The sequence below is a fragment of the Camarhynchus parvulus genome, chromosome 18, assembly GCF_901933205.1.
Source record: "Camarhynchus parvulus chromosome 18, STF_HiC, whole genome shotgun sequence".
NCBI classification, from domain to species: Eukaryota; Metazoa; Chordata; class Aves; order Passeriformes; family Thraupidae; genus Camarhynchus; species Camarhynchus parvulus.
In genome coordinates, this window is record NC_044588.1 from 7386922 (window position 1) to 7414777 (window position 27856).

At 47.6% G+C, this 27856-nt stretch overlaps 1 protein-coding gene across 1 annotated transcript in view; it reads right to left on the bottom strand.

Moving 5' to 3' along the window:
• The window catches only part of DNAH9 (dynein axonemal heavy chain 9), a 130524-nt gene that overhangs the window by 39133 nt on the left and 63535 nt on the right, over positions 1-27856 (bottom strand). Inside the window, 9 exon segments of the mRNA XM_030961883.1 lie at positions 124-317; positions 10760-10882; positions 11828-11998; positions 14397-14537; positions 16991-17155; positions 18940-19144; positions 20867-20989; positions 23617-23846; positions 24854-25042. Of these exon segments, the coding sequence (XP_030817743.1) occupies positions 124-317; positions 10760-10882; positions 11828-11998; positions 14397-14537; positions 16991-17155; positions 18940-19144; positions 20867-20989; positions 23617-23846; positions 24854-25042 (1541 nt within the window).

Sequence of the window (27856 nt, forward strand, 5' to 3'; positions counted from 1 at the left end):
TTCAAGACCCCTGATAGGAAACCACGTTGCAGAATTCCCATGCTAAGGATGCACTGACATTCCCAAACCCCAGCACACCCCTGAGCTCCTCCTGCTGCCCCCCCAGGGCTGTCCCAGCCCCACCTGATGGCGCAGGGGACGCGGTCGGGCCGCAGGGCGCGCAGGATGCACAGGCGCTGCAGGGCTGACTTGTTCTTCCAGTCCTGGGGGAACCTCTCCTTCTCTGGACACTCAGACTCCACAAATTTCTTCCACCGTTTCGCAGACCCTTCGATGTCCCGATCCAGGTTTCTGAATTCCTCCATGGATGAGAGAGCCTGGAAGAGTTCAAGGAAGGTCAGGGAGAACAATCCTCTGTGCCTCTGGATAATTTTTCTAACTCTACCAATTCCTCGTGTTTTGCTCCACCAGGGAGCTGGAGCCTGGCACCACAGCCAGAAACCCATCAGGACCAGATTTTGTCCATTCTCCTTGGATGGTTCCAGGGAAGGGAAAGATGGTTGGATGGTTTGGAACCATTCATCTCCTTGGATGGTTCATCCAGGGAAGCATGAAAGATTTTGGCATCAACCAGCACACCCTGTTAATTACCCAAAAAAGGAAAGGGTTCTCCTCTCCTGTTTGGAGCTTTCATATTTCCCAGGCTCTGCACTGCATTGGTAAATAACTCTGAACTCCACAGAAAGTGTCAGCAAGGTCTCCTCACAGCTCAGGCACACAGAACAATCCTTTCCCAGCCCCAGAACCAAGGACACTGCTGCAGCTTCAGCCCCAAAAAGTGCAAACAGCAGGGGATGGAGGAGAGAACCTGGGAGGGTGGGACTGCATCCCCTGGAGCTGGGATTGGACACTGAACCCCAGCATGGAAATGGACCAGAACTCATAAAAGGGTGAGAACTCCTGACCCTGAGTCCATCCTGGGTCCATCCTGGGTGCAGCCCTGGCTGGGCTCGTGCACTGCCCCAGGTGGATCCTTTGAGGCCTTTTAATAAATCCCCACTTTATTCCTTTAACTCTGTCCAGCCTCTGCTCCAGGGAGCCTCTCCAGACATCATCCCCTTGCCAAATTCCCAGGGATCCAGAGAATTCCATGGAGACTGTGAGCACAGGAGTGATCCAACAGCTGCTGTTCCCTTGTGTGGATTTGCACCAACAAGGAGAAATGTCAGCGACAGAAGGACTTGCTCCAAATCCAGCGCCCTATCCTGATTTCTGTGAAAAACCCAGAAAGCAGAGCACCAAACATGAGAAACTGAAGTTCCCAGGAATGATGGCACAAGTTCTGACCTGCCAAGCCCTGGGCCTTGCAGCAGTAAATGTATTCAGGGCACCTCTCATGGCTGAGCGGAACACAACGGCAAATGTTGAATTCGGGGAATTCTCAGTGCAAGTGCTTATATAAAACATCTTCTCACTGTTGACTTTTAACGTGATTTACTTAAAATATCACTTCAGAACTTTGGCTGCTGCTGCTTCGAGAAGTCTCTTGGCTGATGTTAACAAGGGAGACTCTGAAAAATCGCTTTTTTCTGTCTAAATGACAGACATGTAATCAGGAATGATGGTCTCCCTCTCTCCCTGAACAACGTATTGCAGAATCATGAAAGCTCTAATTGCAAAAAAAAACCTCTGTATTATATAAATAAACACTAAAATTGTCATTAGTCAACAATGTTAATAGCATTTATTAGGAGTGATGGTATGAATGGGAGATGCTTCTATTTAAAAGCCAGAGGAGTGAAAGGTCTCTCCATCAGTAATCTTTCTGTGAATATTAATTGCTTTTCAATAACCCTGTAGTGAATTTTTCCAAGAAACTTAGCCCAGCACTAAAGGATCCCTGTTCCCAGGCAGGAGTGGTGCATTGGGGCAGCAGATGGGAACTGCACATCAACCTGTGCAGGGCATCTATTTCTGTCCACATAATGAAAAGTACTTTTGTCACTTAAGAGTTGTCATGGAAATTGAGGGAGACAAAAAATATTGGTCAAAATAGAAAATGATCCAAAGGGCTGGAGGACTTGAGCTCTTGTCTTTGCAGCCCACACTGTGATCACCTCTGGTGGCTGGAAACAGGAGGGGCTTGAGTTATATCTCAAAATGAGACTTTTCCAGCAGAAAAGGCCTGTTTACACCATGTCAGGGAGAGCATCCACCATCTTCTCGGAGAAAGTGCTTTTTCATTCAGTGAGTCACAGACAAGTTGCTTTATCACTTCAGCTTTCTCTGGCAGCTCCTGGTCTCAGTGAGAAGCAGCATTTCTGTGGAGCTGGAGCTCAGCAGCTCCCTGGGGCTCACACATCCCCAGCTGAGGAGCTCTCCCAGTCCCCCACAGCTGCAGCAAACACAGCAAGGATCAGGCACTGGCTCCAGGACAGGAATCCTGGATGCCACCACAGAGCCTGGAGTGGTCTCCACACACCAAAGATCTGAGGGAACTGGGGGATCTTTGTGGGGACAACATCTGGGGGGACAGGGAGGGCACCCGGGGAGGAGAGGAAACCCTGAGAATGCAGAGGAGCCCTTGGAGAAGAGAACAGCTCCCCAGGGCTGCTGTCACTGCTGTTGCACACGAGGAATCTCCTGCTGCCAGACACAGCACAACAAGTTCTGGACATTTATTACTTGCTCTGATCACTAAAGGCAACTGTTCTAAGGAAGCCATCTGCTCAAACTGGCCTCAAGTTGAGGTGTTGCTTCACAAGATGTTTAAAATCTTAAAAAACCCCAAACACATATATTAACACTGTGTTTTCTTCCCCTCAGTTCCAAAAGGAATTATCCTTTAAAAAAAGAGATTGTTTTGCATTTTAAAATATTTCCATAATTAAAACAGCCATCCTTAGAATCACCTGGATAGAGAACAGCTCTGGGACAAGGCAGGGCAAAATCACCTCATTGCTGAGCCCTGTGCAGGCACAAACAGGGTGAAAATAAAACAGAGCCAGTAAAGGCAGAACTGCCAGAACACTCCTAACACCCCCCAGCAGCCACGGGACTGCATTTTAAAAGACAGAAGGAAATAAGAATAAAGGAATTTGAGGATTTTTGTAAAATCTGTCATTATCATTTGAGTGTGTAACCACCCCCCCAGCAGCTATGGGACTGCGTTTTAAAAGACAGAAGGGAAATCAAAATAAAGGAATTTGAGGGGTTTTGTAAAGTCTATCATTATCATTTGAGGCTTCAGGTTATATCTGGTTTTTACTTTCAGATTTACTAACATATCTTGCTTTTCTTTAAAAAAACTTGTGCCTCTGCTTTAAAAAAATTATGTTCTATAGGGAACACACTGAACATCAAACATATCTCTATAAAAATCACACAACCTGCCAACACTGGGAAGAAATTATATTTAATATTCTCCCAGTTTTAATAATCGGGGAGATGATTAAATCCTGATGATTAGTCACGATTGCACTTGCAGAATTAAGGAGCTGTGGAATTTATGAATTGAGTTACACAGTTTTTAAGCAGAGATCCACAGAGGTCCTTGGTGGGCTTGAGGGGTTTGGAAGGACCCGTGGGTGAATTTTGTGGTGGGGTTTGGTGACCATGGTAAGATTCAGGAGAAGGTTGGACTCCAGGATCTTGAAGATCTTTTCCAACCTTAACAACTCCACAATTCTGTGATCCCCAAGCACTTTGTAAAGGTCTTACACTGTTCATGGGTACGTTTCAGCCAACATTCATAATTCCTTTCTTTCATTTTCTGCAGCTGGCCCAGGAGTCTTTAGGAAAACCAGCATCCCCACAAACAGCTGGAAAATGACAGCTCCTGGAAGAATGGCAGAGCCAGAGCTGCACCTGCCTTCAATTGATAGATTGGATCACTCAGGAAAAAGACGTACAGGCAGATGAATTGCTCCATTTAAATACTACTGTTAACTAGAGGAATTAATGTAGCACATGATGGATTATTTACAATCTCTCCCATCCTAGGTTTTGGGTTGTATTATTCATACACTGAACGTGTTATTTTCTGTTTAGCCGCCCTACCTGAATAATTTAACTCGTAAGAAAAATCTCTGCCAAGGTGAAAATAAAGATTTGATGGGGTTTGCCAAGCTTCAATCAACTTTCAACACAAAAATGTTATTTTAACCCTCCTTATTTCTTTCATAAAAGCTGACTGACAAGCTCAAGGCACTGTATGCCCCTGTCTCCCTTCAAACTCCCCCTTGCTGCTTCTACATTTTAATGGGGACAGGAGGTGTGCAGAGCCTCACCACACCACTGTACAAACCCCCCTGTTTATCTGCAGGGTCCCAGGGCATCACAACATGCAGGGTGGACACCACAAGCAGTGTGATGAGTGATGGATTAGATCTCAGCACCTTTCCTCAGAAAATTTCCAGTGAAAAATCATAAATTGAGGGACAATGGCTTCAGCACTCATCTCCTTCCTAGCAGTGCATGCTTAGAGCCAGCTCCACTTGATGGGAAAGGTCAGTAACAGAAATGAGACTTAGTCACAATCTTTGTATTCTCATTGCTTACAGCCACCCACCATGTTTTCCTCATTTTGCCCGAGATGTTTCCCAGATGGGTTCATGTTGACATTTTCCCTGCATTTTCTAAAAAGGTTGTTCAAGTGGGTTTGAGAACAGGCCTTGCAAAGTCAGGCTGTTCTCCCAAACCCTGTTTTCCATCTTTCCTCTTCACTCTTGGATGCCTCTCAGCAATCAGGGACACACAGCCAGAACCAGAAGCTGGGCATGGGTCCCCCAGGGCAGCTGAAGGATGGTACTTGTGGATTGCTGAAAACTTTCCTGGATTTGGTTGCTATAAGTCCCAGATGGGCCAACAAACAGCAAAACTGAAAGAGAAAATATGTCCCATTTTCTGCAAGAATCCAGCTGGGGCAGCTGCTCCAGGTGTCCCTTGCTGGAAAGTTCTCAAGGTACACTGCCTGCTGTGAATATTTCCTGCATATTTCTTCTCTTTACTGACACAGGGAGCCAACTGCTTTTTCCCTTCCAGAGGAATCTCCTGGAGATCAGACCCTCCTGGTCTCTCAGTCTTGAGGTCCTCAGACAGAACTTTTCCCCTTTCCCTCTCCTCAGTCCCTTCCCACAGTTGTGTTTTCAGGTGTCTGAGTGAAGGGCAGAGGATGGCCCCAGGCTCCTGTTGGGGTACTGGGGTCCACTGATGCTCTGAGCTCACATTGTGGGAACCAAACATAGGCCATGAGAGCCTCAAAAAATGCCATCTCACACTCCCCAGCCCAGGGACAGCTCTGGTTTTACCCCCAGGGCTCCAGAGGTCACTGCCAGCCAGAGTCGAGCTGAGCACTGGGTCTGCAATCTGCAGAGCTCCTCATGTGAACCAGCACAGCCAGGGAAAGGGATCAGGGAGAGGGCTCTGTCACACACTGAGGAGCTCCAACAGGTCCTTCAGCACTGAATCAGAGAATTGGTTAGGTTAAAAAGGACCTCAAATGCCACATCCACATGGCTGCTGCCTCTCCTCCTGTCCCTGTTCCCTGGGAGCAGAGCTCCCCCCTGGCTGTCCCCTCCTGTCAGGGAGTTGTGCAGAGCCACAAGAGCCCCCCTGAGTCTCCTTTACTCCAGGCTGAGCCCCTTTTCAAGCTCCTTCAGCTGCACCAGCCCCTTCCCCAGCTCTGTTCCCTGCCCTGGACATGCTCCAGCCCCTCAATGTCCTTCCTGTCCTGAGCTGTCCCCAGCACTGGAGGTGCCCCAGCAGTGCCAGCACAGGGGACGGGCACTGCCCCGGCCCTGCTGCCACAGCCCAGGTGCCACTGGCCCCTTTCCTACCTGGGCACACCTGGATTCATGCACAGCCTCTGTCTCCAGCACCCCCAGGGCCTTTCCCAGTTTTCCAGCCCCTCTGCCCCAGCCTGGGGTTGGTGTGACCCAAGGGCACGATGCAGCCATTACTTCCCTTTCTTCCCATTTAGAGGGTGAAGAGGCTTTTACACTCCAAATGCTCAGCTGACAGCAGGCTTTGTGTCAGGGAGGATTGAGAGGGAAAGACAGAGGCTTAGAGCATCCAGAAAAACTCAATTTCCACTCTGCAATCAAACTGACAAAGTGCGTCCTTAAATATTTGATGCGATCACAATCTGTGCCATATTTCAGATAAGCATCAGATCGTTAGCCAGCAGGTTAGAAAAGAAAAGGGGGAAAAAAAAGGTAAAACCTTCTCAAGTAGCATTTCTGTGAGACATTGGGAATATTTCTCTGAGACTTGATACAGAGGACAGAAGAATGTCCTTAGGAAACTTCTAGATGAGAGCAGATAAATGCCCATTGAAGTGTCACAATCAATGTTTTCTATCAAAGATGCTCCAAAAGGCTGTACATCTGAAGAACTGAGTTAATGGAAGATATTTAATTAAGACTATGGTTTTCTTGCATAATAATAATTCTGAATGTAGGAGGGAAGCTGTGAGCTGCGAGCCTTTCCTGTCTGACCAGCCTGATCAAAGGACATTGCATATGCACAGAGAGCACAATGTATGCAGCAGATTGTGCCACAATGAATCTTGGAGAAGAATGAAAAATTTCCTCATCTAAAAAGTGCAAGAAGTGAAAGTTGGAAGAGAGATTTTTTGTTCTTTTGTCCAAAAAAAAAAAAATCCAGTTTTCTTAAATGCAAAAGATATGATTCAGTATTTTATCTCCTAAGCCACATACGCAATCTTATCATCTGCATTCTGCAAAATTATAAATATGGAGTTAATATACGACTTTGTCTAGGGCTGTTCTCCTCCTCGAAAGCTGAATTCAGTATTTAGAGCTCATTATTCAACATCACATCTATTAAACAATGCCCTTTCAGTGGGGTTTTCATATCTACATAATGAAAATTCTTCCTCTTCAGAAAAAGATGAGGGAGATGATTGGGATAAGAAGTAATCCAGGCTGGCCAGGTGTACTCCTGCTGTGCATTAACTCACTGCACTTATCCCGTGGGACACATCTGCATTCAGCACTGAAGAGGCACTGCAGGAAATATCACAAAGGAAATCAGGCTGGGGAAATGCACATTTCCAGCTCCTGGGAACAGCCAGACATGGGGACAGCCACGTGCACCACGGGGAGCCACAGGGCACCGCGGAGGAGCTGGAGCTGGGAGAGCCTGGCATCCTGGGGTCCCAGGGAACAGCCTCAGACCAAAACGGTTTGGTTTTGAAGACCACGAGGGCACAGCCAGTGGCTCCATCAGCAGTGGGGAAGCTGGAGAAGAGCCCAGCTGGCCCAGGGGATGCTCGGGTGGTCTGTGCCAGGCACACACCCAGGCTCTGCTGCACCCCTGGAACACCAGCCTGGTGAGGGCAGAAGGTGGGACTGTGCCCTGTGTGAGGCTGTGCCTGAGCCAGGGTCTAAACTCAGCCCTAAACCCACACCTGCAGAGTAAGGCTGGGTCAGACATGGGCTGTAGGAGTTTCTGCTGTGGGTCTCAGAGCACAGCACAGCGAGGGGAAGGTGCTGCTCCCTTCCTGCTGATCTGCTCCACCAGGAGGTGGCCAGGTACAGCTCAGGGGGAGCCACACAATTTGCCAGCTCTGTCCTGCTGGCTCAGCTTGGGCTTGGGTGGACTCTCCTGCTCTCAGGAAATGGCTGGGCAGGAGCAGGGCAGGACCTTGCAGGTGGCTCTGGTTTGGGAGCTCAGGGGAGTTTCACTGGGTGTAATCAGGGCAGCAAACAACTGCTGGCTCATCTTACTGCTGAATCTGGGCACAGTCCATGTCACAGACATCTTTTATGAAAAATCCTTTCCTTAGGATTCTTTCTCCTGAGAAGCTGAGAGGCCTCAGGAACAAAATGTAAACAATGATTATCTGCTGCTGTGGAATGCAACAGGTGCATCTGTGATTGGTCTCATGGGGTTGTTTCTAATTAATGGCCAATCACAGCCCAGCTGGCTTGGACAGAGAGTCAGAGCCACAAACCTTTGTTATCATTCTTTCTTTTTCTATTCTTAGCTAGCCTTCTGATGAAATCCTTTCTTCTACTCCTTTAGTATAGTTTTAATATAATATATATCATAAAATAATAAATCAAGCCTTCTGAAACATGGAGTCAGATCCTCATCTTTTCCCTCATCCTAAGACCCCTGTGAACACCATCACAAGTCTGAAAGACCAAGCAAAGACCCAGAAAAAGACCCTAAAACCAAATGATATCATTTCAACATCATGCTCAGAGAAGAGCCATGACAGGAGCTGTCTGACCAAGAGCAGCTCAAAAGGGCAGCCTGCCTTCACACAAGGGTTCAAAGGATCTCAGAGCATCCACTCAGAGATGAATTCAGAGAACACTCACCCTCCAGAGGACAATCTCTGCATGGATTCTGGGTTCATTCAATCACACAATGAGAATTCCCAAGTGGCACTTGCACCTGGCTGTGGCCACAGCAGCACTGTGCTCTAAGGTGTGCCCACACATTTCCTGGTGAGGAAACCACCAGCCAAGCCAGGAGACATGGCCAGCTGTGCATGGACACAGAAAAGGTTTTCAGAAGTACCAACAGAAATAAAAACTTTCAAGGCAGACTCTGGGAACACAGAGGGGGAGAACAGCACAACAGGCTGCAATAAAGGAAATTGAAAAGAGACAGAAAACCTCATTATAGGAACAAAAGAACACTTTTGCCTTCTCCAGGGATCACTGCTAAGCCCCTGCAAATGAGAGGCCTTAGGACTGAAATGACCAACTCCACTGAGCACCAAAGGCAGCGGCTCAGCAAAGGCACTGCTTTAATTAAATGACAGAATTCTGTGCCCTTCCTGCTCTCAGCTAATGCTCAGTAACCCAGAGGCAGGGCTGGCACCGAGGCAATGACTGTGCCCTTTGCTAACACCTCCCCTGCTCCAGGGCCAGGCAAAGCTCCTCCACAGGTGCCACTGCCTCCCACACATCTCACTGATGAACAGAACCAAGCTCAGAGCAGCTCTGCTCAGCCTTTTGCTTGAATTCAATTCCTGTTTCAGCTTTAAAGAAGCACCAAAGAGCCTGGAATGTGCCTATTTTCCCAGGTCTCTCGCAGATATAATTAAAGTTATTACCTTTCCCTACAAACCACCTCCTCCTGGCCAGGTTTTCTTCATCCAGGGGTGAGTACCAAACTTCCCTGGTACACAGGTTACAGCAAAAGGCTCTGTGAAACTTTGTACTGAACTTGAAAGAAGCTGGAAAACTAAATCATAAATGAGAGTTTCCTAAATGAGATGCTCCAACACCACAAGCTGCAAACAGCCAAGCAACTGCAAAGGATTATTGGCCTCTATATATTATTAATCAACCCCCAACAATAAATAATAAGTCAAGTCACACAAGGCCAGTTGCATGCCCAGAGCCCTCAACATTTAATGAGGTTTCCTTGGAAGTTAATGTGCCCAAAGTGGGAGGCTCAGAATGGGCCACAAATATCAATATTGATTTCTTCTGGCACTATCTTGGCCAGAACCCCATGGCAAAAAGAGTCCTTTGGGCTGGAGCATTTGCAATGCTTCTGTGAAAAATCAGCAGAATGCTAAATTTCACTTTGAATTTGAAATATAAATCTGAAGTGTACTTTGTTCAAGCTTTGTTGAAGAAACAATTTATTATAGCATTTAATCTTCTTGATATAAGAAAAGGAGATTTTAGCCTGCTAATAAACTGTGTAGAATCCATGACTAATTAACCTAATTATAGCAGCCTGTGACAAAACATGATTTTACTAAACCCATGCCTCAAGTAACTAGAATTGCCAAAACCTTAGAGGTTAATAAACCAACAGACATCAACACAAACATTAATAAAAGTTGACACCATATTATTTATAGCAAAATCAATAGTACAGTCATCACAAAAGGCAATCTGAAGGGTATTTGGTATATGATAATGCAAAATTCACCATCAGAAAGTCTTGAAATTCATAAAATTAGTGCAGATTACTGGGCAGTGACTCTTGTGTAGTTCATGGGGCCATCAGATGAAGGCTGAGGACACCTGAGGTGTGCAGCACACCTGGAAACCTTCCCATGCACAGCAGTGTGGTGTTTGTGACGTCCTCAGGATGAGGTGAGAGATGAGAATCTCACTCCAAGTTCACAAAAGGCTGATTTATATTATATTACATTATATTACATGACATGACATTATATTATATACGTATACTAAAGCTCAATCTATACTCAAAATCAGTTGGACCTGCAGAACTCTCCATGTCTGTGGCCTTTTTGTGCTGCCCTCTAAGGCAGACCTGTGTTCACCAAATGCCACAAGGACCCTTGTCACCGTGATATTTTCTGAAAAATCCCTTTGCCAGGATTTCTTCTCTTAGGGAGATGAGAAGCCTGAGCTTCTCCATGTTTTGCTGTTCTGGAATGTGGTCTGGAGATTGTTTATCCAACATGCGAATTGTTTGTAATTAAAGGCCAATCACAGCCAGCTGTGTCAGACTCTGAGGAGTCAGTCATGAGCTTTCATTGCCATTCTTGTTCAGCCTTCTGATGTATCCTTTCTTTCTTTAGTATAGATAGAATAGAAATAGAAATAGAAATAGAAATAGGAATAGAATAGAATAGAATAGAATAGAATAGAACAGAACAGAATAGAACAGAACAGAATAGAATAGAATAGAATAGAATAGAATAGAATAGAATAGAATAGAATAGATCTGCCTTCTGAGAACTTGGAGTCCAATTCTCACCTCTCACCTCATCCCAGGGACCTCACAGCACCACAGACCCTCTGAAGGGTTTTTAGAGGAGATAAAGAGAGCTGATTTCCTGTAGATCAGGTACCTTGATTCCTCCCCAGGCATGGTCAGACAGGAACTCCACAGGGCTCGTGACTCCAGACTGTGCTGGGTATCTGAGCAGGAAATCCAGCTCTGCTGGGTCGATTTCTTTATTCATCAGAAGTATCTGTAATTCCAAACAAACAAGATATCCTAGAGCAGCCAGGATCCGGAGCAGCAGATGAATTATTCAATTAACGTGCTTGAAAAATGTGGCTGAAATGTAGAGTGCCCTGTGCTGGAGAGGTGTGATGGACACTTTGGGTGTCCCAAAAGAGGACCAGGAGTGAGTGTGGAGATTGGCAAGAGGAGAAAAGTTGGGAAAACCATGTGGTAAAAGCTGAGTTCCAGGTGGGTGGAGAGCACCCTGAGGAGAAGTCCCTGGCAGCTGAGCCAGATGGGACAAAAAAATAAAAATTATACAAACACTGTGGACATGGGACAGCAGCAGTGCAGCAGGCGCTTCTTCAGGTTCAATGCAAGAGCCTTTCCAATGCAAGGCCAGTTTGCTTTGCCATTTTCTGCAGGTCCTGCAAGCAGGAATTTCTCAAATAACCTTTGTCAGCGTAATTCAAATCCAACACAGCATCCGTGCCTGTTATTGGCAGGAATAAATCCTGTGAGGAGCAGCTGAGGGAGCTGGGAAGGGGCTCAGCCTGGAGAAAAGGGGGATCAGGGGGAAATTCTGGCTCTGCACAGCTCCTGCCAGGAGGGGACAGCCCCAGGCTGGGCTCTGCTCCAGGGAACAGGGACAGGAGCAGAGGGAACGGCCTCAGGCTGGGTCAGGGCAGGCTCAGGGTGGGCACAGCAGGAATTTCCCCATGGAAAGGGAGCTCAGGCCTTGGAAATGCCCAGGGAGGGTTGGAGTGCCCATCCCTGGAGGTGTCACCTGGAGGTGGCACTGAGTGCTCTGGGCTGGGGACAGGGTGGGGATCAGGCTGGACTCTGTGGTCTGGAAGGGCTTTTCCAGCCTGAATAATTCTGTGATTCCCAGAGAGGCAGAGCAGACAATCAATCCCCCTGCATGGGCTGCTCTGGCAGTGAATCCTGGCACACTGGGTGCTGCTGGTACCTGGAAGGTGAGCTGGGCACTGAAGGTCAGTTTGTCCCTCTCGAAGAGGCCCCGGGCCGTGTACTGGAACACGGAGAAGGTGATGCTGTCTGTGAGGCTCAGCACCCGCCCTGCCAGGCTCTCAGCAGGGGCTGCCCTCTCCATGGCCTTCTGGAACACCCCCTGGAACGCCTGGGAGAGGAGACACAGAGGGAAGGGGCAGTGGGAGATGCCCTTTGCACAGCCCTGGGGTGTCACAGTGATGCCAGCTCAGGTCCTGCCTCGCAGGGAACACACAGAGAGCATCAGCCCCTGGCTCTGTTTGGCAGAGGTGACACCACCTGGCAGTGGTGACATCCCCAGGGACATCTGGCAGTGGTGACATCCCCAGGGACCCCAACAGGGCACCAGGAACTGCCACACAAGGGTACAGGAGATGTTTCTGTGCCCAGAGTGCTCCCATGGGGATGGCACGGCCACGTTCTCTGCAAATGTGGAGCTCACAGCAGGAAACGGGGGGAAAACTCCATGGGGAAAAACTCTATGGGGAAAAACTCCAACACAAACCCATCCAGTGCCACCCCTGCCATGACAGGGACACCTTCCACTGTCCCAGGCTGCTCCAAGTCCTGTCCAACCTGGCCTGGGACACTTCCAGGGATCCAGGGGCAGCCCCAGCTGCTCTGGGAATTCCACTCCAGCCCCTGCCCACCCTGCCAGGGAACAATTCCTAATTCCCAATATCCCATCCAGCCCTGCTCTCTGGCAGTGGGAGCCATTCTCTGTGCCCTGTCCCTCCATCCCTTGTCCCCAGCCCTTCTCCAGCTCTCTTGGAGAGCATTGGAAGGGGCTCTGAGGTCTCCATGGAGTTTTCTCCAGCTCTCCCAGCTGTTTCCATAAGAGGGACTCCTGGAACATATCCATTGCCTCTTCTGGACCTGCTCCATCATGTCCACACCTTTCCTGTGCTGAGCACCCCACAGCTGGACACTGCTCCAGGAGGGGTCTTAGCAGAGTGGAGCAGAGGAGGAAAGCATATCTCCCACTGCACAAATATTTCAACTCAGAGAAGAGCAATTCCTCAAAAAAAAAAAAGTAAAAAGTAAAAATTAAAATTAAAAGCTAAAAATAAAATAAAAATAAAAATAAAAAAATAAAATAAAAATAAAAATAAAAATAAAAATAAAAAAATAAAAATAAAAATAAAAATAAAAATAAAAATAAAAATAAAAATAAAAATAAAAATAAAAATAAAAAAAAAATAAAAACAAAAACAAAAATAAAAATAAAAATAAAAATAAAAATAAAAATAAAAATAAAAAAAAATAAAAATAAAATAAATAAAAATAAAATAAAATAAAAATAAAAACAAAAACAAAAATAAAAATAAAAAATAAAAATAAAAACAAAAACAAAAACAAAAATAAAAATAAAAATAAAAATAAAAATAAAATAAAAATAAAAATAAAATAAAAACAAAAACAAAAAATAAAAATAAAAATAAAAATAAAAATAAAAAAAAAAATAAAAACAAAAATAAGAATAAAAATAAAAATAAAATAAAATAAAAATAAAAATAAAATAAAAATAAAAATAAAAATAAAAACAGAAATAAGAATAAAATCCCATGAGTGTTCTACTGTCTGGATCGTGCTGGCAGCCTTATTTTTAGGTTCTACAAAGGAAAAATGATGCCTCAACAAATTAAAACAACACTGATACTGAATGCATTATTAAATAATTGCAGAATGCATTTTCCTGTTTAATGTTTCTTTAAATTGTGTTAAAACATGCTGCAGAGCAGCACATAAATCTTTGTGTTCTAATTTATAATGGGCTCCCAGCTGTGTGGCAAGTATTCTAAAATCATCCCTGTGCATCTTTACACAATGTTTTATGATCAGTCATCAAAATTTATTAGATAAAAACATTTCCCCCAATAATTTTCCATGTATATATACATGCTGCTAATGTTCACTAGAAAACATAAAACAAACTAACTGCAGGAGACACAGATTAAAGGTGAAACCTCAGGAACCCCTGGATCTATTATGTATGTGAGAGGGATGAATCTTTCAAAAGGCACAAAAGATATTCTGTACGTTTTTTCTGATAAAATTACTTCAACAAACGAGTCGTAGCTATCAAAAGGAAAAGCTTCTTTGTGGATGAGGCTCAACATTTTGTACTGTCTCCTCAATTCCTTTTTCCAGGTCACTTGTCAAGGTAAGAAATCACTTGCAAGAAGCTGTAGACCAGGATGCTCATTTAACCCTCCATCCCCCAAAATACCTTTCTTATATGACAAAAAGTTTTCCATTTCCTAGAATATTAAAGCTGCAACTTCTTCTAAGCAGGGTTTGGAGCAACCTGGGATGGTGGAAGGTGTGGAACAGGAAGGGGTGGAAGAGGATGGGCTTTAAACCCCTTCCAACCCCAACCTTGTGTGATTCTGCGAGACTGTGACTGCAATTGTGATTTTATGGACCCCAGAAGCAGGAAGGCAGGATGGCAGGAGAGCAGGTACCTTCAGGGAGAACTGAATTCTGATTTTATGGAGCCCAGAGGCAGAGGGGAGGAGGGCAGGTACCTTCAGGGAGAACTGGTACATGGGGTGGACGTTGTGCAGCTCGTTCATGGTGAAGTAGAGCATGGCGGCGCGGCAGGCCGCGGGCCTGTACTGCTCCCTGGCCTCGTTAATCCTGCCTTCTGTCACCTTAAACTCCTGCACCTGCAAGGAAACAGCACAAATCCTGTCACAACACCCCTGGGCACTGCCCACAGCCCTGCCACACTTGTGGCAGCAGCTCCATGGCCAAAGACAGCAACACAACTTTCCCAGGCATCGTGCTGGGAAAAGGCTGGGAAAAAATCAGAGAAAAGAATGAGAAACAATTCCTGACTTAACTTACTGCACCTGATATTGTGCACGTGTGGAATGTGTTATAAAAATTTGTTTACCAAAGGGTGGTTTTTTAATTAACCACCGGTAATGGTGTTTTAAGTAAAGGACCGACCAATTCTGCCTGTAGCGAACTAAGGTATAAAAAAGAGCAATGGGTTTCTTAATGAAGGTTATTAATCATTCTTCTGTAATATATGGAGTCTGGGCTAATTATTACCCGTCTGGGGGCCAGTTGCAATGATAAAGACTGGCCACAAGGCCATCAGGGCAAGCCACAAGTGACCACCATGGGACCAGGCTGGAGCTGCCCTCCTCAGCATGCTCCCCCTCTGGAACCTTCCATCTAACTGCATTTTCCACCCAGTTGCCCAATCCTCAGTTTTCCTGACTTCTCCCTAGGTTCCCTGCTCTTTGCTGACTGGAATTCAATTTCTCATCCATGAGTTTCTGGTGCTAATTGCCCCCCTCCTGTGCAGGCCATTAACAACCCTGGGCTGAGCAGCCCCAGCGCTGCTCTCAGGCAGCTTCCCCAGGGCTGAGAGCTGCTAATTTAGAGCAGCTCTTTGCTGCCTTTCCTCAGCAGCACCAAACCCCCTGGGCAGGGCCGTGCGGCTGCTCTGAGGGAGATGTGAAAACCTTCTTGGCAGAACCATCACCTTGCTGCTGTTTGTTCTTTCATTCCACCTCAGCAGCAAGAAGTGCCATCTCTGAGCCTCCTGGGGTTTATTTTATGGGGTTTATTTTAGTCCTTGGCTGAGGACAGACAGGTCCAACACCATGGTCAGGAGCTGCTGGGACAGTGCTGACCCAGCCAGCCCAGCAAACCATGCAATGCGATCACAGAATCCCTGAATGGCTGGGGTTGGAAAGGACCTTAAAGCTCTTCTTGTTCCACTCAGGGACACTTTCTACTGTCCCAGGTTGCCCCCAGCCCTGTCCAACCTGGCCTTGAACACTTTCAGGGATGGAGAAGCCACAGCTTATCTGGGGACCCTGTGCCAGGGCCTGCCCACCCTCACAGCCAAGAATGTCTTCTAAATCTGCCTATTTTCAGCTTGAAGCCCTTCTCTTTGTCCTACCACTGCAATAAGCCCCTCTCCAGCCCTCCCTAGGCTCCCTGGGGCAGAACAAGCCAGCAGGGCACCCCAGGGAAGCACAGGATGAGCCTCAATCTGCTGTGGGGTCTGTGGGATGTTTGCACATCCCCATGATGTGCTGGGCTCAGGAACAGTTCTGCCAAACCCAGAGCCAGAGCTGGGCCAGACAGATGCTCTTCATCTACAGGGCAGGGAGGACTTGCAAAGCAAGGAAAATGTTGGCTGCGCACCTTTCTTTAGGTAGGCAGACCAAAAAGAGAGTGAGGCTTGACTTGAACCTCCAACAGGGCTCTTCCACAGCATTCCAGATGGGCACAAACTCCTAAAATCCAGGTGCAAACTCTAAAATCCATGCCTTGTTGGCGCTGCTGGCAGTGAGCAGCTGTGCAGCACAGCTGGTTTGGAGGGTGAAGCACTTCCAAAACACCTACTTCAAGGGGGAAATGCCAAGCTTTGCAGACCAAAAAATCCCTTCAACAGCTCTTCTGGGGGTTCAAGAAACCCCTCCCCAGGGAGCTGAATGCACCTGATTGTTGCAGTATATTATTCCAATACCTGATGCACCATGAATGGAAAATAATTCTGCTTTTTAATGGAGGGAGGATCACTCAGTGTCTTGGTCACTAGGACAGTCCTGGCACAGGAACCACACTTCCCAAGTTCCCTCAGTGGCAAAGAAAAACCTCTGGGCATTTACCTGGGTCCATGCAGCCAGCAAGGGCAGCTGGGCAGCTGGCAGTGCTCACACAAATGCTGATTTATACTCTGAGGAATAAAAGGGTATGAAATACCTGAGTTCTTGCAGATTTACTCAAGATCACAGACTCCAGTCCCTGGTCAGTACTAAAACCCAGCCTGAGAGGCAGTGTGATGTACCCAGGATTATGCTGGAACAGCTTAAAGCTGCCTTGATACAGTGTGTAAATTTTATTGTCTTCACATCAGGCACCAATGTTTTCTCTTGGTCTTAAATAGGTCATTTAACACAAAAAAAAAAAAAAACCTCCAAAGAACTAAATGGCCTGGAGCTCTCCAGAATGGAGAGCATTTACCATTTATACCAATTTCTACTCCCTGCTCAGCAGACGGAGCAGAGATGGGCAGAGCAGAGGTTACAATCCACCCAGAAATCATTAAAGGACCATAGACACACTTTTCTCCAGGCTATCAGTGTCTTTGTACCTTCTCCACAATCTCTGCAGCTGTCCTCTTAGTGCTCTCCAGGTTCTCCACCAACGCTGTGTCTCCCAGGAAATTCCCAGATGCTGATGACAACCGAGAGAGCAAGTTGTCCTCCAACGTTTTCAAGGTGATCTTGAATTCATTCTGTTGCTTTGTGAGATCTGACTGCAAATAATAAATCCAGGAAGCTTTAGCCATAAAGGATGTGGTAAAGTAAGGATGAATCAGCTTCACATGGGAACAGGCTTCCCACTGATAATTGCCATAGCCCAGCAGTGCTGATTCCTGCTCTTCTGGGAATGGACAGAGTTTTGGGGTCTGGGATCACCCTTTATCCAACAAGCACAGAAAGCACCTGGAACAGCACAGAAAGCACCAGGAGAACTGATCCCTGTTGCTAAAAATGTAGGAAAACGCTGGAAATGAATCAGGAATAAAAGACCTTTATCGCTACCTCAAACACATATCCTGTGTCTTTGTAGCTCATTTCTTGGGGTCAAGCCAGCCTGGAGAGTCCCAGCTGCTCCTCACCCGTCCTGCTGAACCTCTGCTCTCACCATTCCAGCCCACAGCAGTCCCACCAGCCATGGGGAACATGGGGTTAAAACCTGGTGGGTTCCAGGGTGGAATCTCAGGTACAGGGAAATCTCAGGCTCACAACTGAGGGCAGAGCCATGGCCTCTCCTGTCCTGCTTGCTCCCATTTCTATCCTGCCCTCGGAGTCCCACTGCCACCAGTGGCTTACTGGGCTAAAACTGGGAAGATAGAGGCACTTCCAACCCGGGTCAGGCAGAAAATGAGTGAGCACATGCAGTAAATTTATTCCCACTCTCAGAAAATATTTAGGATTATTCGTATTTGTTACACTCCTAAAGGTGCTGTCAGAAGGGAGGATTTTCTTTATAAAATTGCTTTGAAATTAAAGCCATACTTGTTAAGAGAGAGAGAAAATATTTTGGCCTTTTTCAAAGTGGGAGGAAGAACCAGAAGAGAAAAACATCATTGCCAGCCTCACAATATTTACAGAGAGAATCCTTTACCACAAATGCTGAAAATTAAGCGAGATTAATCCTGCTTCCAAAATTAAATCTGTGAAGTCCAGAAAAAAACCGAGGCAATGAGAAACTCAGCTTTCAGTCACAAGAGGAGGAGGAAAATAAAGAGAATTTTTGGGAGAAAAACATTGAAAATGAAGTACAAGGGTTCTCAAAATACCAAGGAAAGAGAAGGCTGAAGGGAAAAAAACCCTCAATGTCTGTCATACAAGGGAAATCTGATTTTGTGAGGAGCTCAGCAATGTCTGCAAGCTGGCATGTGAAATGCTGTTTGTTAAAAACAAAATAAAAATTAAAAAATACTACTAATAAAATTTTTTTTAAAATTATGATGATGATTGTAACACTTGCTCCCAGTGCAAATTCCCAGGTGCTGACCTTCAGCTCCTCCAGGTCAGGTCTCTCAGTGTAGACCAACAACAATAATACTAATAACAATATCAATAACAATATTAATCATTACAATAATTATAATTAAATTATAAGTGTAATAATGATGCTGATGATGATTTCGACATGCTCCCACAGACAATTCCCAGATGCTGACCTTCAGCTCCTCCAGGTCAGGTCTTTCTGTTATTGGTATAGACCAATAACAACAATATTAATATCAATAGCAATATTAATAATTACAATAATTATAATTAAATTCTAAGTGTAATAATGATGCTGCTGATGATTTCGACATGTTCCCAGAGACAATTCCCAGGTGCTGACCTTCAGCTCCTCCAGGTTGGGTCTCTCAGTGTAGACCAACAACAACAACAACAACAGCACTAATAACAGTATCAATAACAATATTAATAATTACAATAATTATATTAAATCACTAGTGTAATAATGATGCTGATGATGATTTCTGCTTGCTCCCAGAGACAATTCCCAGGTGCTGACCTTGAGCTCCTCCAGGTCGGGTCTCTCCAGGCGCACCACGGCCGCCAGCAGCTGCTCCTCGAGGCCGTCGCGGGTGACAGAGAAGTTGATGAGGGTGCACTGGGCCTGCAGCTCGGGCTGGAAGTGGGGGTTTGCCAGCTTGGTGTGCAGGATCAGACGGAAGGCAGGGTGCAAGGCACACTCCTTGTCCCCAATCTTGATGTACCTGGGATTTCAGCAGAAGGAGCATCAGCTAGGAGCTGTCACCACAGCACACACGGTGGTCTCAGTCAGTGGCAGCACCAGATACTTGGCACTCCTCACAGAAATCATGATTTAATCCATACTAGGCACTCTTAAATGAAATCTGATTTAAGGTGAAAACCCCAGAGAGTCTCTCCTCAATTTTGGATCCAGTTTAAGCAGGCTCAGATTTTCCAGCACTGGCACAACCAGTCCAACCAACCATGACCTCTCCTGGCTTTGGGCAGAGGCTGAATTCTCCCAAAAACAGGGAGGAAAAGCCTCTCAGCCTCGAGCTTTTCCCTGATCACAGCTAAAATTACCCAGAGTGTTGGCTCTGAGCAGGCCAGCTCTGCAGCTGCACTGAGCTTGACAGTGAAGCCACATGTGGAGGGTGGTGGCTGCCATTCCCAGGAGGTGACATCAGCCAGGAAAACCCAGCATCCTCCTGCTCTGCACTGCTGACATGCAGTCTATAGCTGACAGGGACCCCAGGAAATTCCAGCATTCTCTGAACCCATGTTTAACCCAGCCCAGAAATCCAACCATGCCCTGGGCTGTATCCAAAGGGGTGTGGGCAGCAGTGCCAGGAGGGGATTCTGTCTGTGGGAGACCCCACTGGAACAGTGCCCAGCTCTGGTGTCCCCAACATCAGGGACAAGGAGATGTGGGAACAGTTCCAGAGGAGACCTGGAGGTTGATAAAGGGACTGGAGCACCTCCCCTGTGGAGCCAGGCTGGGAGAGCTGGGATTGCCCAGCCTGGAGAGGAGAAGGTTGTGTGGAGAGCTCAGAGCCCTTCCAGGCAGCATCTGTCTGGAGTCTGGGCTTAGGGCCTGAAAACACAAAACCCAGAGATTTTCTTTGTGGTTTATGACTTATTTTCCCTTTGTTAGCAAACACATGGTTTCACAGGGAGATTTGAGAGCAGAGATGCACAAAAGGGGATGCCTGAGTGTTTCACTGGAGGGGGGCTCAGATTTGCCACCCCCCACTAATGCATCCCCCTCCCAACATCCTCCAAACATTTCAATCCTGCCCTGGGACCAATCCTGCCCCTCCATCCTCCATCCTGCAGCCAAACCCATGCTCAGCCACCCTTCCCAGGACGTTTTCCCCAGCAAACTCTGCAGACAGTTTGCCTTGCCCACCAGTTTACAACAGCCTGGGATGTTTTAGGCAAGCAGGGAAATAACCCAAAAAGAACTTAAGGGAAAAGAGCCCCCTGGCTGCCTCCCTTGCTGATCTCCTCTCAGCTGGAGGTGACCAGCAGCTGCCATGAGAACTTGACCTCATTAAGAAATACTTGACGTTGAAATCTGTAGCTGCATTTCTAAACACTGTGCAGTGTTTGCTAAAATTCAAGGCTGCTTTTACTTCACAACACAGCAGCAGCTATTTTGGTAATAATTTGGTGTCAGAACAGCCAATTACAGACCCCAAGGTCAGTGTACAATGGGAGAATTACAGGTCTCTCTTTTACACGAGGTTTGAATGATGCTGTGAAATGAAATGAGAAATCCGGGTTGATTTCCAAGCCATCCTATGGCTGAATTACCTGTGATTGCCTGATTAAAAACACCCTCACTGCTGAAGGCAGGATGTTAATGCTGCAGGATGTGAACACCCACGGTCTGAGGGCAGGAACAGAGAGCACAGCAGCCCCCAGCCACCATCCACACGTGTCCCCAAGCCCCCCAAGCTCACCTGCCTTTCTTGATTGTTTCTCGCCCCAGCAACGGCCCCAGCACAGGATCCACGGATTCCTCCAGGTCCTCAATCAAAACCAGGTCTCCAGCAGCCAGGGCTTGTTCCAGAGTGTCCAGATACCTGTGGGAAAGAGCACTGGTGCTTCCTGCAGCAGAGCAGGATGTGACACTGTCAGTGAGGAGGGGACAGGGGGGACCCTCACTGTGGTGGCAGCTACAGGTGGGTGCCAGCATCTGGAGAGAGGAAGAGGGCTGAGGTGGTGCCAGTCCCTGGTGCAGAAAGTGGCACTGACACAGCGAGTCCTGTCAGTCCAACAGAGAGAATGAGGCCCCAGACATCCCAAGGACAAGAGAGACCACCCAGTCTGTCCCAGGGCAGCCATGAGAAAAGCTGGCACAGCCTGGAGTTTTTTTCAGCACACACTTTGTTTTCTCCAGAGCCCACTGGTGCAGTTCATCTTAAAGCAAGGATAAAGAGCAGCTTTCAGCTCTGTTTTGCCCAGAGTTGAGGGTCATGCTTAGGACACATTCATTCCTGACAAGAAAATGAAACCCGTGCCCAGGGCATGTGGCAACCGCTCCATACACAAGCCCTCTCATTCTCCAGGAGGGAGGGAGCCCTAAGGATTCTCCTGGATAAGGCAGGTTCCAAGGAAAAAGCAGTGGAGGAAGCCATGTTGTGGCAGTTTTGTGTTCCCCTTCTCATGCCCTTTGCAGCTGCAGTGTGCCTACAGCTCTGGGCTCAGAACCCTAACCCTAAAAATAAAAGCTAAACCCTGACCTTACAGCTACAACAAGCCTTTGGAGGATGTCACAGGTCTACACAGGCCTTTTGTCCAGAGCAGCTGTGGCTGCCCCTGGATCCACGGCGGTGTCCAAGGGCAGGTTGGACAGTTCTTGGAGCACCCTGGGATTGTGGGAGGTGTCCCTGCCCAGGGCAGGAGGGATACTGGACGGTCTCTAAGGTCCCTTCCAACCCAAGCCAGTCTGGAATTGTCTGATACTCAGCCTCAGCTCACTCCATCACCAGCTTCAGAGGAGTTTCTATGGTAACAGAGCCAAGCACTAAACAGAGCCTTGATTTAATAAGAAATCTGTCATTTTGGTAATGAACCAGCAGATAATGTGAGCAGATACCATGGCAGGTTTCCCTCAGTGTTACTGGCTCAGTGCAGCTGAGTGCCCAGTGCTCACCAAACACCCCAGGCAGGCACATCTCAGGCTCACTACGTGGCACTCCTCCTACCAATCAACCTATCAGGCCTGTTACCATACACATTTACCCCAGCCACCCAACTGCCCATAAACCCAGCCTTAACCTTCCCCTTATGACTTGCCACACTCCTCACAGGCCTGCAAAACCAACCTTCTGCCTCCCTAGGCCACCTCTAAGGCTGCCAGAAGGCTCCCCAATGTGGAGACAGATAGGCATGGAGTGGTACCCCTTGAATGGGCAATGATAAGATCTTCTCAAACCCTCCTGGACTGAGAAATCCTCCGTGGTCATGGTGAGTCCCCAGCATGCTTTGGAACCCCATGTAGATTTGTTGGGACCAATTGTTTTTTCCCCTTTGTACCAGCCACGCTTTTCCCCATAACACCACCAATTTCTGCCCTGTTCAGTAGGGAGCTGCCATCACTGGTGTCCTTTGCAGGGTGCTGGAATAAAGGGTAACTCTGTGGAACAGCCACACAGTGCTGCTGTCTCTTTGTCCTTGTGTTGGCCAGGGTACACCTCCCAAGGCAGAGCTGAAATCACTGAGAGCTGAAATCACTGCTCAGAGCTGAGCTGTCTGCCCCTTGAGGGTTACCTGGTGGCTCTCCAGAGGTTACCACCAGATAACCTCTGCCCCTGGTGGCTGAAGGACTGCCTGAGACCCCAAGAATGTTGTCTCCTGCAGGACCTCTCTCTGGGAAGGCTTCTGCATCCAGGTTGAGCCATCAGACTGCCGACCGGCCACCCAACACCCCAACACCACTGCTCCCAGCACTCATCCTGACAAAAACAACAACTCATTCACCCTCTAGCCCTGGGTGTGAGCTTCACAGCCAACCTCCCAGCAGGCTGTGGGAACCCAGGAAATTCCTCTGGCTGCCCTGGAGGAGACTCGAGACCCTGTCAGGGGGCTCAGAGACCCTGGCACAGAGCCCAAGACCCCTGTGCCTTTGATTTAGCTCTTGGAAAAAACAATTACCAACCTTTACATGAAGGATTACAAGCCAGGACAGTTTAAGTAGAATGATAGGGAATTTAGTAGTGAAAAAGTAGATTTGGGCGTTTTTAGAATGAGGATTCAGGGGGCAAGATGGAGGAATCTGGGTGTGTCCAGCCTTTCTCCTTCTTCTTGGCCTCCATCTTCTGCTGTGATGGTGGCACTTTTGGATTGGTTTAGAGTAGAAGTTCACTGTCTAACATAGGTGATAGGTATTTGGAAGTTATTGTAAAGATTGTACATGTAGTTTTTAGTGTAAAGACATAACACTGCCCTGGGGGCAGGCAGAGTGCATGGAACTGTCCTGCTGGATGGACCTCAGCAGGGCAGGAGAAAGAATTTTATAGATAAGATACAATAAACAACCTTGAGACTGAGAAATAAAGAGCCCTGACTCCTTCTTCAAGTGCCAGGCTGGGAAAAGAGACTTTCCAATTTTTCTGGGGGTCACTCTGACAAGTTAGAGATCCCGACAGCAGCCACACAGCCACAACCACCACCAGCAGCCCCTCCTCCCAGAGAAGGGCAGCATTACCCTTTCTGCCCGGCTCGGATCACGCGGAGCGCATCTCCGTGGGTGTTTTTGATCCATTTGCTGCCCTGCAGCTGGGGGTCCACCAGGAGGGGCCAGCGCTGGCAGCTGCTGAGGATGGCGGCGTTCTGGCTGGAGGTGCGGTCGGCGGGCAGGCCCTGGTTCCGCCAGGCCGCCACGGCCGCCTCGTCCGCCAGCACCGACAGCGGCTCCAGCCGCGGCGTCACCGGCACCTGCCAGGCAAACAGAAAGGCTTCCTGCAGATCCCAGGGAAAGCTGGCTGAGGTGAAAAGCTGGCTGAGGTGAAAAGCTGGGCTGAGGTAAAAAAACAGGGCCGGCAGGCCCCGGTTCTGCCAGGCCGCCATGTCCACCAGCCCACCCCCACTGGCTGGGGTCACTCCCTGCTCTGTTCAGCTCCCTGAGCCAGCTTGGAAGGACAGAATTAATGCCCTCCTCAGGCTGCTGTGGTGTTACAAACCAGCATCAGCAGCTCCAGAAACACCTCTCTGACAGGGGAGGCCATTTCTGGGTGTGCCAACCAGAGCTACCTGTGCCAGGTGTCTGAGCAGAATGGGCCTTTCATTTCCATTGGAATTACAGGCACTTCCTTGACATTTCTAAGCACAGCCAGGTCATGTTTGAAACCACGTCTTAACAAAATTTCTGGCTCAGTTAAGAAATACAGAATGAGGTTTTCCTCTCTCAGCCTAAGGTCCTGTCTGCTTTGGTCAGCCCTTTGATTTGGGCATCTCTGGGACCTTATTTAAAACCTTCTTGGCACCATTTGGATGAGGAACCTGTTAAAATTAGTGAAACATTAAACAACTTTCAAGCACAATGATCTCCATCTGGTCCTAACAGCAAGACATGGGTAAAACCAGCTGAGAGGCATGGCCAGCACGACCAGAGCTCATGTCCAGAACGAAAAAACACCTGGAGTTTTTCCAAGCCTCCTGGAGAGCTGGCAGCGAGCTCTGCCTGCTCCAATTCTTTTTCCATATTCCCCCCTCCTTCATGGCCATGGACAAAACTGCAGAGCTGGGCTCTATGTTTGGGATTTTCCTGTGTGCATGGAGGAACTTTATCGAGCAAGGACACCACATTACCCCCAGGGAAAAGTACATAGCCACATCCTGAGGACACAGTGATGTCCCTCACCTGAGAGATCCCCTGTGGGCACCAGGATTTGTGGCCCCATTAATCCCAGAAACAGTGGCTCCTCAGAGCAGTCAGGACTTACTTTTAGCTGGTGCAAATAGGGCCTCCAGATGCCATCCAGGAGCTCCTGGCGGTATTTCCTGGTGAAGTAGCCCAGGTAGGACACAAAGGCTGTGACCAGCAGGACGTCTCCACACAAGGTGCTCTGCTGCTGTTTGAAGTCCTTCACAGCCTCAGCCCATCTCACATTTTCAGAGGCGAGTCCCCCAACCTGCAAATTCCCAAGTCAAATTGATCATTTGTACAATCATGGAATGTGAACCTGACCAAGTCCTGTTTCCAGCAGAATTCCAGCTGCCTCCTGAGGGTCAGAGCCACCTTCACATTCCCAACACAAACTCACTGCCATTTCTATGGTGTTGGTTGTCCTGCAGACACTCCAGATCAAACAGCTCTCCTTCCACCCTCGTGTGCCTCCATTCCCCCTGATAAACAGACAGGATCTCCTGATAAACAACCAGAATCTCCAGATAACAGTCTGGATCTCCAGATAAACAGCCAGGATCTCCTAAGCCAAGATGTTATTGGGTTTGCCTCTGAAACCCCCACCCCAGGCCCAGCTCTGCAGGACACATCCAGCTCTGCAGCTGACAGCAGCCCTTGTCCTGGGAATGCTGCACACACCAGCACAGCTCTGGACACAGCTTCCAGCTTCCCACAGCTGCAGACTTCAGGACCTTCTGTCCCAGAGCTCAAATCCCTGTGCTTAACAGCCACTGATGGGTTTTGACTTTCACAACTGAGCTTAAGCTGCTGTGGATATCAACCCAACTTTTGGCACCTACAGCATCCTGTGGGCAGGAGATCCACAGTTCAGCTGAGCTTTCTGTACAAAAGTACATCCTTTGATGTGCTGCCTGAACTTTTCAGTTGCTGAAACATTTGTCCAGTGCAAAACCAGGGAACAATCCTGCTGGCACCAGCTTCTCTGCACCACTCAGGATTCCAAGCCCTCAGCACCCCTGTGCTGTCTTCTTTTCAGGTTGAAGAGCTTTAGCCTCTTCAATAATTCCTCAGACAGAAGCAGCCTTTTGATTTTCCTTGCAATCGTTATCTGCACTGAGTGATGCAATCTTTATTATCCGGTTCCTTTTATTGTTGCTGGCTCTGCACCATTTCCCGTTCTCCTCCAGCCTTTCAGGTGCAGCAGAGGGGGCGGCGGTGATGCTGCCCATTCAAGATTTATTTAGAAGGTATTCACAGAGCAAGATGGGGATTTTTCTGTTTTGTTCTCCCTTCTTTTCCTAATAAACCCTAATATCCGGTTTCAGAGGGGCTTTGGGTTTGGTGAGGGCTTTTTGCTTCTGGGAGCACAGAGCTCACAGCACTCTTAACTCCATCCTTTCATTGCTGAGTGATAACAATCAGCTCAGCATCACTTACAGGCCATGTGAAGTAAAACCTCATTTCTCCAAGGTACTTTACATTACATTTATCTACGTGGTGTTTCATCCCTCCATCGCTTGGGATCGTTTTTACAATTCTTTACAGACAGTTGACATCATCACTGCAGAGCCGTGCGAGCTCCCACACACCAGCTCATTTATGATTCATGCAATCACAGAATCACAGACTGCCTTGGGTGGGGAGAGACCTTAAAGGTCACCCAGGGCCACCTCCTGCCATGGCAGGGACACCTTCCACTGTCCCAGGCTGCTCCAAGCCCTGTCCAACCTGGCCTTAGACACTTCCAGGGATCCAGAGGCAGGCCCACAGCCCCTCTAGGACCAAGAAATCTTTATTGATCTGATTTTCCTGGTCCTTGGAGGTGCTTCCTACTCCTAATTAATTTTTTCAGATTACTTTTTATCTCCTTAGGTCCTGGAAGCCTTTTCTTCTCTTTTGCTTGGATCACACACTACTGCCACTTTTAATACATTCAAGACACCCCAGGTGTCTCCCACCTCAGATTCTGGAAGTCATTGGAATTCTTTTTATTTAGCAAGAGGCAAATTAAAAGCTACTCCTTGGATTACCTTTGATAATGACAGAGAGTGAACAACCATCCCTCACCCACCTTCTGCATACCAGCCATGATTTCAGAAGCTTTTCCAAAATGAAGAGCCCTAATCCATTCCCTCTCTTCTCATGTGGAAGTGGTTTTGTACTTTGTTTTAACTTTTCTAGGCTGCCCACAGCCTTCCTAGACAGGGTGGCCACGTGTGGGATGCAGGCACTGACAGACCCAATACAATGACGCTAAACTTCTGTTCCCTGAAGTTTTTTCCTACCAATTAGTAATATTCAATTTGTCTTTTTTCCTCCTGTCAAGTGCCATGCTGCTGTTCCTGAGAACTCTCTGCAACAACTCCAAGAGCTCTTCTGTGAGTGATAATAGTGCAATTAGGCCCTATCCATGTAACTGCATGATTACAGTTTGTTTTCCCTGCACACGTTATTTAGCATTTGTCATCACTAAATTTCCTCCTCTGCATTAGCACACACCCCCTCACAAACAGCACTCATCAGCCAGCCTCCCTTTCTGCTGCACAGATCCTGTTCCTTGGATCCTGGAGCATCTTGCTAAGGCCACCTGAAGCTCATGAGATGCCAGCCTGGCATTGTGAGAGCTGGGCTTGCCTCAATCCCCCAGGTTCATTTGTCAATCCAAAGAATCACTCTCCACGTTCAGCTGCATTCTTTATACAACTTCAGTGTTTGTTTCAAAGTCTGGGAACTCATTTCTACCCACAGCCACACCAGTGACACCTCCTGAATGTCAAATGAGCTGCACACCAGTGAGGGCTGTCAGGCCCTGCTCCCAGATCAAAGCCAGGGTGGCACAGGAGATGGTGTGCAGGGCACAGCAGGGAGCTGGGATGCAAGCAGTTCCTTGCCTGCACTGCAGAAATGATGAATTGTTGACAGTAAAAAAATCACGGAATTGTTGAGACTGGGAGCTGCTCCCGTGTCATGGGGTGGGGAAGAGAGGTAACCAGCATGGCCTGGGATGTGGTGTCCCAGAATCATGGAATGGATGGGGTTGGAAGGGACCTTAAACCCATCCAGTGCCACCCCTGCCATG